Source organism: Amblyomma mixtum, chromosome 9 (genome assembly GCF_055824585.1).
Source record: "Amblyomma mixtum isolate Tamu chromosome 9, ASM5582458v1, whole genome shotgun sequence".
Taxonomy (NCBI): Eukaryota; Metazoa; Arthropoda; class Arachnida; order Ixodida; family Ixodidae; genus Amblyomma; species Amblyomma mixtum.
The window spans coordinates 120,313,182-120,325,982 of record NC_143020.1 but is presented as its reverse complement, the minus strand read 5'-3'; the positions used below and the strand labels follow the sequence as shown (position 1 = coordinate 120,325,982).

General features: G+C 48.5%; 1 protein-coding gene across 3 annotated transcripts in view; it reads right to left on the bottom strand.

Moving 5' to 3' along the window:
• Positions 1-12,801, bottom strand: part of LOC149331031 (chitinase-3-like protein 1) — a 177,264-nt gene that overhangs the window by 146,586 nt on the left and 17,877 nt on the right. The window contains exons 1-3 of one of the 3 annotated variants that reach the window (XM_089560045.1): positions 8,705-8,905; positions 6,684-6,847; positions 3,183-4,680 (exon numbers count right to left, since the gene is read on the bottom strand). The exons of 1 other annotated variant lie outside the window; for it this stretch is intronic. In XM_089560045.1, coding sequence (XP_089416171.1) covers positions 3,183-4,680; positions 6,684-6,847; positions 8,705-8,905 — 1,863 coding nt within the window. Of the gene's footprint in view, positions 1-3,182; positions 4,681-6,683; positions 6,848-8,704; positions 8,906-12,801 lie in introns of those variants that run through there. One more of the 3 variants, XR_016285535.1, reaches the window with a different exon arrangement.

Here is a 12,801-nt window from a genome sequence, read left to right as displayed (position 1 = left end):
TTCGACGATGCAGGTGATCTTTGCTGCTCTAAAAGCCGCAGCGTCTTCAGACCTCGTGCTTATGGTCATTGCTCCAATCGCTCGTATTTTGCTGCTCCGCACTTGAAGCCCTGTAGTGAAGTGCAGTACACTCTGGTGGTGAAGGACACACTTTCGTCCTCCGGTGTATATTTCAGTTTTTCCTTAAAGCGATGCGAAACCATGCGTTGTGCGTTTTACGACAGGACCTTGACATTTTTACCGGCTCCCCTTTTACAGCAGCTGGATATAATCCCTTCCAAACTGCCTCCCGCAAACTTTCAGGACAAAGAAGAAAACAATAAAGCTCTGTTTGAAACTGGTCGGAAGGCATTTCAGACCAGTACTTTTCCTGCCGTTGCGGTTACGTCTTGAAACCGTGGTTGTAAACCTCTCTGATCTTTAGCACTGGTGGAAAGAGAGCTGAGGTTTGTAGTCTTACGGGTCACCTGAAACTGGCGATATAAACTGAAGAGTTCTTTACACGCAGTTTTGTTGCAGGAAAGCAAGAATGTGGAGAGAAAAAAATTAAAATAATTTATTGTTCATGCCTTAGCATAGGATTTGCGCCTTCTGTCAAACGAAGCTCGAGAATGCGCCTCTTCGACCGTCTTATCAGAGTCTTTTCCGTCTTATCCCAGCGCCTTATCCGAGATGAACAAAGCGAAAAACATGGGTGATGCATACCTCCACTCAGCCCAGATCTTGAGGACTGAAAGGGCAACAAAAATGATTGGACACGTGCAAAAATAATCTGCAAAATTGTGGTGCAACCAATGACTGCAGAGTCGATGCTATGAGCCTGCGTATACGATTACAGTCTACGGCCGTTGTTCAACGATAGGTGTTACCATTGCGTACGTGGAGCGTCCCATGGTGTGCCGTTGTCCCCATTTTAGGCGTCCTTTGCCTTCTTCGCTTTCCGAACATAATTACGAATAAGCCGGAACTGCTGCAAGTCACCAATTTGCCAATTTCTCAAGTAGGTAACCCTCACCCTTTTCTCCCTTTAGCGTCACGGAGCTTTTTATCATTCCTCGAAGGCACTGAGTTACGGCTCCGTTTAGGGCTCCAACTTTTGATGCAGGTGCCATGGTTGCTTATTGCTCCTTGTGCATTATGCTGTGCTCTACTCCCCGCGCTGCATTCGCAATAAATCAAATAAGAGAAATAATTTCCGAACACGTTCGATCTTCTTCGTTACGCCAAACTACAGAAGTGTCAAGTGGAAAAAAAGTAAGACACAGTATCAAATTTTAAACTTTTCTCTGCTTAAAAATTTGGTACAAAACAGTTCCCACACGGACTCTCTCATCGCAAGCCCAGTCAATCGGAATGCTACACGCGTGGCACGACATTACATAATGTGTGCCGCCCTGGATTTCAGAAAAACAAAGGCGCGCACAACGAAAAAACTGCGCGTCACCCGCCCTCTGTGTGTCGGGGCAAAGTGAACTGGCATGCCGTTATTAATGGTCTTCCCGCGTCGCTTTGTGCTGCCATGTGTGTATGGCTCACAAACAAATTGCCCGGCGTCCATTTGCCTGATTTCTCTTTTCTGCCCCGCAACCATTTTTTGTTCCCTTTAATAGGCCTTTCTTCCCTCGGGTAGCAAGCTCATTTCTTGCCTATCGCCGGCGTTCGGCATAACATTCGATCTGCACAGAAGGAAAATGACTGAAAAACTTGAGCAAAATATGGACAACGCTTTTCAGAAGTATATGTGCAACATTTGCCGTTGACCGCGCATCTCTACCATAAGAGGTGCAGAAAAACATGGCCGAAATCGCCCAGTTCACTGCGGTGGCATCATCATCATCATCAGCCTGACTACGCCCACTGCAGTACAAAGGAGTCTCCCATGTCTCTCCAATTAACCCTGTCCTTTGTGGTGGTAACATTTAGTGTCAAAGTTCCGTATGAAATTACTGCCTTTTATTATAATTTCACAACACGCGATACATGGGTACGTGAGGTTGTAAATACTAAGAAATAAATTTCATTAGGAACGATTTAAATTTTGAGGATTGATCCTTTCTTTACTGACCCTTTGCTGTACTTCGTGTGTACCACATTTACTTGTGCCGTTCATCTGACTTTTTTTTTTGCTTTAAGGCAGGCGTAACCGGTGTAGCAGACAGATATGCTGAAAGAGACCTCGGAGAAGAGATTACCGGCAGCAAACAACTGACATTCGCTCTGCCCCATCTTGAGCGGAGAGTATCGCATATGGCTATAAGCTATGAACAAACACCCATCCCCTCCCTCTGTAAGCATAGCAAAGCGAGTATGTGACGAAACCTGCTCACAGCGTCATTACGGAAGCGAGGGATTAGCGTTAATCGCATGGCGTGCCTAATGCGCTCAACCCGGTGTTTCCCACGCAGCTCTTCCATAGTGCGCTCTGATAAGACGCTGCAAAGGAACTGTCGTCCTGTCTGTCTCTGGACGACGGATTTGTCTCCTCCGAGGAATTAGCTGGCGTCTCTCCAAGTGAGGCATTCTAGGACAAAGCTGGTTACTGCAATTCGAACCCAACAAAAACTCGAAGCCGCTTATGCGGCGCCACCTGGAAGCAGCAGCTGGATACCTCTAGCAGAGTCACACAGGCTCAATCAAGCCTTATCTGTACGACATGACACCAATAATAACCCAAGTAGTGTACGCCATCCGCGGTGGCTCAGTGGCTATGGTGCTCGGCTGCTGACCCAAAAGACGCGGGTTCGATCCCGGCCGCGGCGGCTAGAATTTCTTTGGAGGAGAAATTCTAGAGGCCCGTGTACTGTGCGATGTCAGTGCACGTTAAAGAACCCCAGGTGGTCTAAATTTCCGGAGCCCTTCACTACGGCGTCTCTCATAGCCTTAGTCGCTTTGAGACGTTAAACCCCACAAAACCAAACCAAACCAAGTAGTGTACACCCAAGTGGTCACAAATACGGGCTGAATAAAGATTTATTCAGTCAAGAACTTGCTTTTCATTCCAGCACAGTGTAGCGATAAAAACAACCTCAGATTATCTGGATATTAAGATGACGAGGTTACTATAAAATGGTGATCTACAGTCATTTCTCAAACAACACGATAAGCTTACTATAGACGAGTTTCAGGCAGCCATCTTAAACGATGAGTGGTGACTGGCTAAAAATAAGCTATCACGCATTGCATCAATGTTTATTAGGGCGCGATCCAAATTCGCGGTGACGCCCTTTCCACTCCTTGTCGTGCCAGCCGGAGATCCCCTTGGTGAAGGGGAACGCCTCACCGCACACACCACGAAAGTCATCGAGGGACACGTCCCAGATGCCGAGGCAGGAGGCCCTGTGCTTGTACAGTGCCATCCTTAGCAGGCGCTGCACGTTGCTGGCGTCCAGGTAGCCCACCCACTGGTCGTCGCGGGCCACGTACGACGCGAACGTTCCCTGCACCGCGGTGGGCCACGTCTGGTTGCAGACCTCGTAGTACGCCAGCAGGCCAGGCTGGCGGGTGTAAGGACCGGGCCGGCCCGGTCCCGACGTAGCACCATGTGCGTCGTGGCGACCCGAGCGGAGCAGTGTGTAGGTCCTGGCTCCAACCGACAGGACGAAGCAGAACTTGCGGAAGATCTGCACCTTGCCTGCTCCGACCAGAGCGTGGCGGGTGTGGAGGACGTCGTTGAGCGGATCTGCGAACGTCGTGACCTTGACCGTGCTGCTGCTTTCTGCCCTGGAGCCGTCTTCTGGCTGCAAAACCCAGTTTCCGATCACGAGGAACCGATCGATGTGACGGGACAGCTCGGCGAAGTTGAAGTACGCATGACGAAGCTCCTCGTTGTTGGGCACAGCGATGAACAGCTCGTTCTTGGGGCCTAAAGAGTCGCGGAGGGCGGCCGCAACACCGAGGAGCTTCTGTCGGTATCGCGACGCGTTGGCGCCGCTGTCATTTATACGGTTCACCGGCATCTTCCACTGGATGACGACACCGTCGAACCCGTACTGCTGGAGCCAGGAGGCGACGTTGCGAGCAAACGTAACAACGTCCTGCTTCTGCATAGACATGCGCTGGAAGGCGTTCGAGTCGCCGATGTCTTCACCAATGGCCACCATCACGGACACGTGCCGGTACCGCTTCTTTAGGCCAGCAAACTTCGCGAAGCCGCCACGTTCGATGTCAAACGCCGGGTCCTTGGCCACAAGCGCGTATTCCTCGTTCACTCCGACTGAGGCGTAGATTATGTGGCTGCAGTAGGGCACAGGAATGTGGCCGGTGTGGAACGACATGGGCTCTTTTCGCCTGTAGCTCGTGTGGTTGAAGTAGCACACGACGCTGTATGACGGACTGATGTCCACATCGAAATTGAGCACTTCCTCGGTAGTCGTCGTTGTAGACGAGGTTGTCGAGGTGGTGCTATTTGTAACAAGGAAAGTAGTCCTTGTGGTGATTTCTCTCGGTGAAGAGCTGGTAGTTGGTGTCGTCGCTGTGGAACTCGAAGTTGTCGTCGTCAGCGTTGTCGTACTTGACGTGGCCGTTTCAGAAGTCGTAGCTTTCGTTGTGCTGGATGTAGAGATCTCCGTCACGGTATTTGTTTCGCCTTCAGCTTCGGTGTTGATAAGTGTAGATCGAATGCTATTGTTATCACTGTCTACTTTGTCATTGTCCGGATGCACGGCGCTCTCAGGATTGTCACTGCAAAAGCAGAGGTAACAAGTCTGTGCTACAGCATGAAGCCTGAGTTCACTTCCAACCGCCAACATTGTTTTTTTTTTTCGCTTTAATAGCTGCACATTAATCACAATGACTCACATAAAAAAAATATCTTGAAGCCACTAATCGCTGAGCCGAGTCTAAAAGCCTCTGACGTCAGCTTCTTTGCAATGAGCTGCAGTCATCTGCTACGAATAAAATTGTTAATTTTGGTTATGAAAAAAAGTTGCCTCGGCTGACACTTTCACATATGTGCAATTTACAGGCACACAGTCTCTCTGGCATCGTGCCCATTAATCTTTATTAAGAATGCGCACTATTTTATAAGCCAGTGAAGTGTCACAGTGAATGAAGAAAACAGTGAACAGATGTTCTCGGGCAGCCGACAAACAATAAACTCGAGAGGATAATTTAAAGTACCCGAAGCGTTGAGCACGTCAACCTGGTTCAAGTGTCATGAATGATGCTTCCATTGCACTGGCTAAACCATGGGCACCTATTTTTGTCGACCTAAGTTACACCAGTCACGTTGCTCGCCTTGTTCGCTCTGCGTTAAGTGGCGTAATCTGCCCTCTCACCGACTCCCTGGGTTGCTACAACACACAGGCTATCGCTTCATCGCAGGTGCCCAACCATATTCACCGCATTGGCATTGGTTTCAAAATGCGCGACTTTTTAACTACGTTAGAAACGTCGGCCACCATCCGCAGCACACAACGCTATGCTGATCTCTTCGTCGGGCGACAAGCCAATCTAATGTAGGTACACTCAAGAATCTTCTCAATGGCGTGCGCTCCAGCCCTTCTTACAAAAGTTTGCCCTATCCCGAGTAGAAACCTTTCCCTTTCTTTGAATGTGTGGGAGGGACGATGACGGTGCAATGGACGAATCAAACTAAACGAGATTTGGAATGAAACTACGTACGGCGGTATCTCGTTTTCAGTCCATAACCACTGCGCCTGCTCCTGACACCTGTTGCACGTGCAGAGGTGTTGTGTTTAGGCGCCTGACAAGCACGACGATCATTTCTGCGTCTATTACAGAAGCAGCCAACAGCTCTCATTGTCATGCATCTCACACGATAGCGTCACTAACTCGTAGCTTTCTTCTTCGTTTCACTTTATACTTCTGACACCTCAAGTTGGTACAACATACTCGTGAATTAAAAAGACGTTATCACAATACTCAAACGGAGATGCACAGTGCGCGAAGCTTCGAAGGGCATTCGCAGTACTATCGGCCCTCTCGTCACGCGTTGGGGAGAAGCGTTTATAGCTCACCTTGTATCAAATTATTGCTGTTTCACAACGACAGCTGTTAATGTTACAGTCATAGCCTACGTCGTATCCGATGGCGCCAAACAAAATGGCGCCGCAGTGGCGCTGCAACATCCTCGCCCCCACCCTTGCGCTCGCAATCTTGCCTTTAAAATTAAATTATATTACTGAAGCAAAGTAGGTAAATAATCAGCCCTTCAAGCTCCCTATGAGTGCGTTGGCCAGTGACCAACCGTCCCAGCGTACGAACAGGCTTTGAAATGGTCAAATGTTAAGGGAATCCCCCAAGGTGGAGTAGAATTTCTTACTCCACCTTGGGGGATTCCCTTAACATTTGAACAACACTGTTCCCACTTCGAGTTATTGGTCAATTCGCTCTCGCCCTATTATAAGCTTGCCGTCCGGTTAGCTCAATTGGTAGAGCGACTGCTCCGGTGAAGCGATGGTCCCGGGTTCGAACCCCGGACCAGGACGCTTTTTCCTTTCACAGCGAAGTTTCTGAAAAAGCTGTATAGCTTTCCGTTGTAGCCGTACAGCTGCGCTTGGGTGGATGTCAATGAGGCTTTGAAATGCGCCCGTGATTAGGTTTTACCATCCGTAGCCTCCATGGCACTGCGTGCTTTTAGTGAGGTACACTGCACAGGACACCGGTGCACGATATCGTCCGGGAGCACGTAGTTATAAAGGGCATACTCCGGCCGTGCATACTCGAGAGGCCTGGGCGGTTCTCTCTCGTCCTCGCTATCCGAAAATGGTTCCGTGGCAGGCTGCCTCCGTCCTCTGGGCGGCAGCTTGTGAGCGGCGCCGTGTCTGTCACGACCGTTGGTTCTGCCAGAGTGCCCAGAGCCGGAGTCGCTCGCCGGGTCCAGAACCTTCGACGATAGGAGGCGCAAATTCGTGACTGCATGAACTTCAGCCCATACTGTCGACACAGGTACGCAGGTACCAATTACAGTGAACATTACTTATGAAAAATGCTTGGAGAAGTCTGCTGTTTGAGTGTGCTGTTCTGCCCCCAGAACGGCTGTCCTCAAAAAGGTTGGCCTGTCGAAGCCGCTGTCCTCTCTGCATCGTTCATATGGGTGGAAAATAAAACAACATTGCGTGTCTATAAGAGTCTTGTTCCTTGGGAACTCTCTTCCATGCATTTGACGCCATAAGTGTTCCCCATGCCTAAATGCAAGATCACAATGCACAGGAACTGTCGAGGCCGCAAGTGTGCACATTTCAGTCACTGTCTCTGTGTGCACTTTTCCTTTAGCACTTTCCTTTCCTTTAACACTTCTCTTTAACACACCGCTACGTCACAATATCTTATGGGACACCACTGCTGGCACTCGAATGTAGCCAACTCAGGAAAGAAGGCGATACATGAATGTCCGGAATAAGGTAGCTGGCGGAGTGGTTTTTTGGGAGTTGTTGAATTTCTTGTCATACATTCACTCTGACTCACTTCGGCCGAAGACTGCACTGTTGACCGTGTAAACAAGGTAGCTGATGTTTTTAAGTTCTATTTAGTGCGCCAGGAACGATGTTCGGCTAGTCACGATACACGCTGCTGTCTTAGACGACGCAAAACATAGCACAGAGATGACGCTGGCATTCGTAACTGTTTTTATAATACATCTATATTCACAGTGAAGATTAACAGTCTCTAGATTAGGATAACGGAGAATGAAATGCGCGTCAGCGCTAACTAGCACTGCGCACCTGCAGCCATAATCTATAAGCTGTTTATTTTCCATTGTCCATTTGCGTTCATTTGGTCCTCTCTCATTGGTCACTCAGATATACCCGCGGCTTTCAAGCGTCTATGGGAATCTTGACAAAGCGCTGCGATGCGCCTTACCATTGACTGCATGTCGCAGCCAATGATGCATATTTCAGCCAACTGGTGTTTTTAACTACATATACTCCGTTTCATACATAGCAGGCAACGCTGCCAAAGCTAGCGCGACTGTTCGCGCAGACTAACTGCATGCCTAAAAAGAAGTGGGCCAAAAACCAAAGCGAACACAAGCATATTTTGTTGTGACTAATCTTTCGTGCCGTGACTGGCACCTCCTGGACTTCTCTTTACCTCGTGCCACATTTTCGTAATGCGACTCGTCGAGACTTCGAAAAGAAAAACTACACGTGGCGGTACGATACGCGCTTGGTAGGGCGAATCGCTCCTACTCAATCTGCGCCCAAAAAGTAGTTCCCACTCCGTGAAAATTAAGGCCAGAGAGCCCGCACACTGAGCGCCTCACAGCTTCGACCGTGATTTTCAATGCTACCATATCGTTTCATACCGCTCTTTATTTTCGTCCAAACAGTGACCGGAGTTTCGAAAAGAACGAATGATACGTGGCGGAGTAATATGGCTTCCCGGACGCACTACTTCTGCAACCTCCGCAGCGTTGCCTGCTATGTATGAAACCGAGTAGTATGGAAAAGCCTCCTTTAAATGGTTTTCACTAATTCGCCACGGCGGCTCCGGGGCTACAGCGGTTTGCTACGTTGCGCAAGTTCAGGGCGCCCATCTAGGCCATGACTGCTGCATTTCGACAAATGAAACCACCCGTATACTCTCATTTTGCAGAGTGTCACGTGATGGACAGTTTGACTGCATTCCGAGACGTTACTCTCAACGGGAATGCTTGCGAGTGTCGGCATGTTTAGTGTGCATATCCATGCGCCTTTCGTCCACTAAGGTGTCCGGCGGGTCAGTTCAATGGAGGAGTCACCTTCTCCCTATAGTCCTCTGGCGGTGGCTCCCGACTGGCCAGCGTCCAGATCAGCGCTGCGATGATGGCTGCGTTGACACAGAAGGCGAGCGCGTAGACCACCTTGCCCGTGGACAAATGGGCGGCCTTGGTTCGCGGGGCGTCCTCCTTGACGAGACGGACGCGGCGGAGCCTTGCTGGGCGGTGCTGGCCCGTCGGCATCGCTTGCTGCATAGAAGGGCGCGCTGAAGCGGGGCCCACGAAAGTGGTTCCGACAGAACAGCGTTTGAATTCTCTCACATATGGCAAACAGCTACATCCCCCAAGAACCTCCCGGCGCCGCCACTGCTTCCACAGCCAATCGTGAGTCGCTCGGCGTAGTCATGCAGGCTGACAGTACGGCACTGGCAGCAAAAGTACGAGATTTATCATTCGAAAGCAGTGTTATACCACGAAGGCCTACCTGTCTTCAATGACGATGCGACTTTGAGGTACGCCCGCCGTTGTCGGCTCCGTCGACGGCAGCACACTTCTTTTACCTCCCGCACGAGCGAAGGGAGGTCACGTGCTGCTGGTGTTCTCATCTTTTTCTGTCTCTCCGTCGATATTGCTCGCGCACAAATGACAAATTCTCGTTGAAAAAACTGGCCACAATGCAAGAGCCATAAAAATCGTCTTGCTAGAAAGCGTCAGCCAAAGGAAAACAGGGAGAGGATGAAGATGCTCCCACGAGGCGGAGAGGAGAAAAGCGCGCTGTGCGCATTGTCTCCTCGCACAGGATCACGACACTTTCGTACACAAGTGCAACAGGAACAACCCAAGTGACTAAGTGCTAGCGAGAAACGCCGATCGACGGGAACACTACAGCGTGCTCTTTTCTTCTATAAGCACTTAGTAGTCTGGGGTTCCGATAGTCCCCACCTAAATTCTCTAAGCGCCCGGAAATTTACTACTCAAGTGATTAGGATCCTTGAAACTTGTTTCACCAATGTTCTGCACCAGCACCCCTCCCCCACACGTGTGCTCGCAACGTGCGATATCTCCGTCCTCGGACGACACTCTCGTTTCTAGCTTTTGATTTGGCCGCTGACTAATTACTGTCCCGATCCACCTCTGAACAAAGTGTCTGAAACTGTGAGCACACCCCTGAGAGGAAGATCGAAATCTGCTCGAGCGGACTCCGCCTGGAAAGGGCCGCACCACGCTGTGCGCAATTCGCGAAGCGTGTTACGTATCTCGCAATTAAAACTCCATTAGAGGAGAACGTTTCCACGGATGGACGAGGGTCATGTGCTTTGGGTATACGCAGTTTTTTCGAGGTCTTTCTTCTTCCGGAACGATTTTGTGAGAAGGTTTGTTCGCAAACATTGTCCTTTTCGGTACATCCCGATATGTGTTGCAACTTCTACCACCGCGGTGGATCATCGGCTATGGCTATTCGTCTGCTCAGGTGAGAGGTCTCTGCTTTGATACACTGCAACCAGAATCAAAGTGACCCAGTGTCAAACGTTGAGCAGAAAGCGCCAAGTCATACGGTGTGGGAACCACAACGGCATCTCAAAACAGGCAACAAGGAGAAAAAAAGGTAGCGCAATCCTTCCGCCACCGACGAGGAGCGACAACAGGCGACAGCCATATGCGACCAGTGACTTCGGGCCTTTGCAGTTCAGCATTCAGTGCTTAATAGCATTAATATTTAATGTCTTATGCAAAGGCTGAAGAAACTTGTGTTACTGCTCGTAGGTACGAACAGAAGTCACGAAAAAGAGATTATGAAAACGTCCGTAAAGTTTCCACCTTCTTATCTCCACCTTCCTGCCGGGGCAATATAACAGATGTAGCGGTAGTGTGGTGTCGTCTGCATGCGTCCAGAAGACACGTATAACTAATAAGATGTGCCACACAAAATCTGTATACTTGACCTCTTTCCCGTGACTATAGGTTCTGTAATAAAAGTCGCAATAATTTTTTTTCTTTTTCACACATAATGTGTTTGCCTGCGTTTCAGATATTTTTTTGTTTTTATTTCCCATACTGCCACTTATTACTGCCCCAATATGTTTGCCAGTAAGTGCAAGCCTATCTCCGTACTTATTTCCTCAACGGCTGCAGATATTATCGATCATCCAGATTATCGAAGTGCGTTCGTTCGTTGTCCCTACTGCAGTTTCTGGCTTCTCCCCCAGCGGGTTTCGGCGCGCATGTGGCCCGAGTTCAGCTCCAGAGCCTGGCTCTGTCGGATTGCAGCTGCCGAGGAAAGGAAAATGGGAAAGTACAATAAAGAACTGTCGGGCGAATGCAATAACTGTAGTGGTCTGCACACTGAAGCGGCTTCCGCTTTCACAGCAGGCGACGGCGTGCAGAGATCAGCGTGGGCTGGAGTAACGTACGAACTTCTTTGTTGCTGCTGACCTCCAAGCGTTCCTCCACTGACCCCTCCCTCGTTTCTCAGTAATGAGGCTATGTTGACTGGCAGGCTGCGACAAGCGTTTAAGGGGGGACGAGGGTCTTAAAACTAACTTTTTTATTTATGGCTAGAATCTCATGAAATTTTGCGCACAGATGTATTTTTCTCTTCTGATTCCAAATATGTAATCATAATTGAGCTGGTGGTCTTAGATATTACAAAGTCTAGAATGTAATTAGGTAATTTCTTACGCAGCTTTAATGAGCTTTCTCATTGCATTTTGTTGCTTTTATTTACATGAATTGATAGCCAGAGAGTTCCCATACCCGATGACATTCTTCGTTTCTCTCTAAAAGCTTGTCATCCTGATATGCTATGTCGAGAGTAAAAGGCTGCAGTAGTTTACACTGCAACTCATTAAGCTAATTGTAAATTGCTATTTATATGTGGCCTAATCAAAAAAAGTAAGAATGTCATCGGGTATGGGAGTTTGCTGGCTATCAATTCATGTAATTCAAAGCAACAAAATGCAATGAGAAAGTTCATTAAAGCTGCGTAAGAAATTACCTAATTACACTATAGAATTTAAGATAACTTTTGATCTAAGACCACCAGCTCAATTATTACTATATTTTTGAAATCAGAAGAGAAAAACACATCTGTGTGCAAAATTTCATCAGATTCTAGCCACAAATAAAAAGGTCAGTTTTAAGACCCTCGTCCCCCATAACGTGATCGAGGCGACCTTTCGATGTACCGAGGAAGACGCAGCTAGTGCAGTCGACGCGATATTCCGCTCGATACGAAATTGAACACGAGACAAAGTATACAAGAGGAGGACACGATATTAGAAAGCTGATGCCTTCGCCATGAGAGCGTCATTGTCCAATACTTGCCTCACCCTATCCCTACGGAAGATGTACTCGTCGCAGTGATATACTCGTCGCATTCGCAGGAGTTGACTGCAAGTAGTCTAAGCCAGCAGCGATACTTGCTGTAGGAAGTTTGAACCTAAAGGATCACCACCTCGGAGAAAGCAGAACGGCTAATTTCAGTTGGTGTGACTTTCTGTGCTGTCAGAATGAAACACCTACATGCCATAGATGGAAACGGGCCTCAAACTCGTTGGAATATAGACTGCCACAATGCGCGTCGACCTTTAGTGCTCAACCCGTGAATGAGCTGTCCTGTTTCGAAGATTCCATGCTCTCGAAGTACGGATTCTTTGAGCAGCTTTTGCTGCTCACTGGTGAGAAAACGTCGAAGAGCACGCCTCTAACACATGCGCGAGGCAGCAAAACATGGCCTGGCTTCTGCGGTTGGCTTAGGCTTGGTAGAAAATAACATCCAAGCAGCAAATCATAAGTCCTCAAGGGCCTGTTATGACTGTCCGCTTACCATGCATGAGAGAATTGTCTCAAAACAGACCTTCACAACTCATGTGTTTATTGAAAAAAACGGGTCTCGTAGGCCTTAAATGTAAAATTAGGGAGGAGGAATAATTTTAGAGTATGAGACAAGAACTGGGAGACATAAATCATGAGCAAATAGTGTATTATGCCAAAACAAAAACAATCGCGGTAATAAATTATCGTAAACAATAAATTAAACCTCAAATATAATCAATGCAAAGACACGGAACTCGTGCCCAACAGTGGAGGCATGAGCAAAACGTGTCCTGCTTTGCCCTACGTTCTGTTTTCATGTTGTT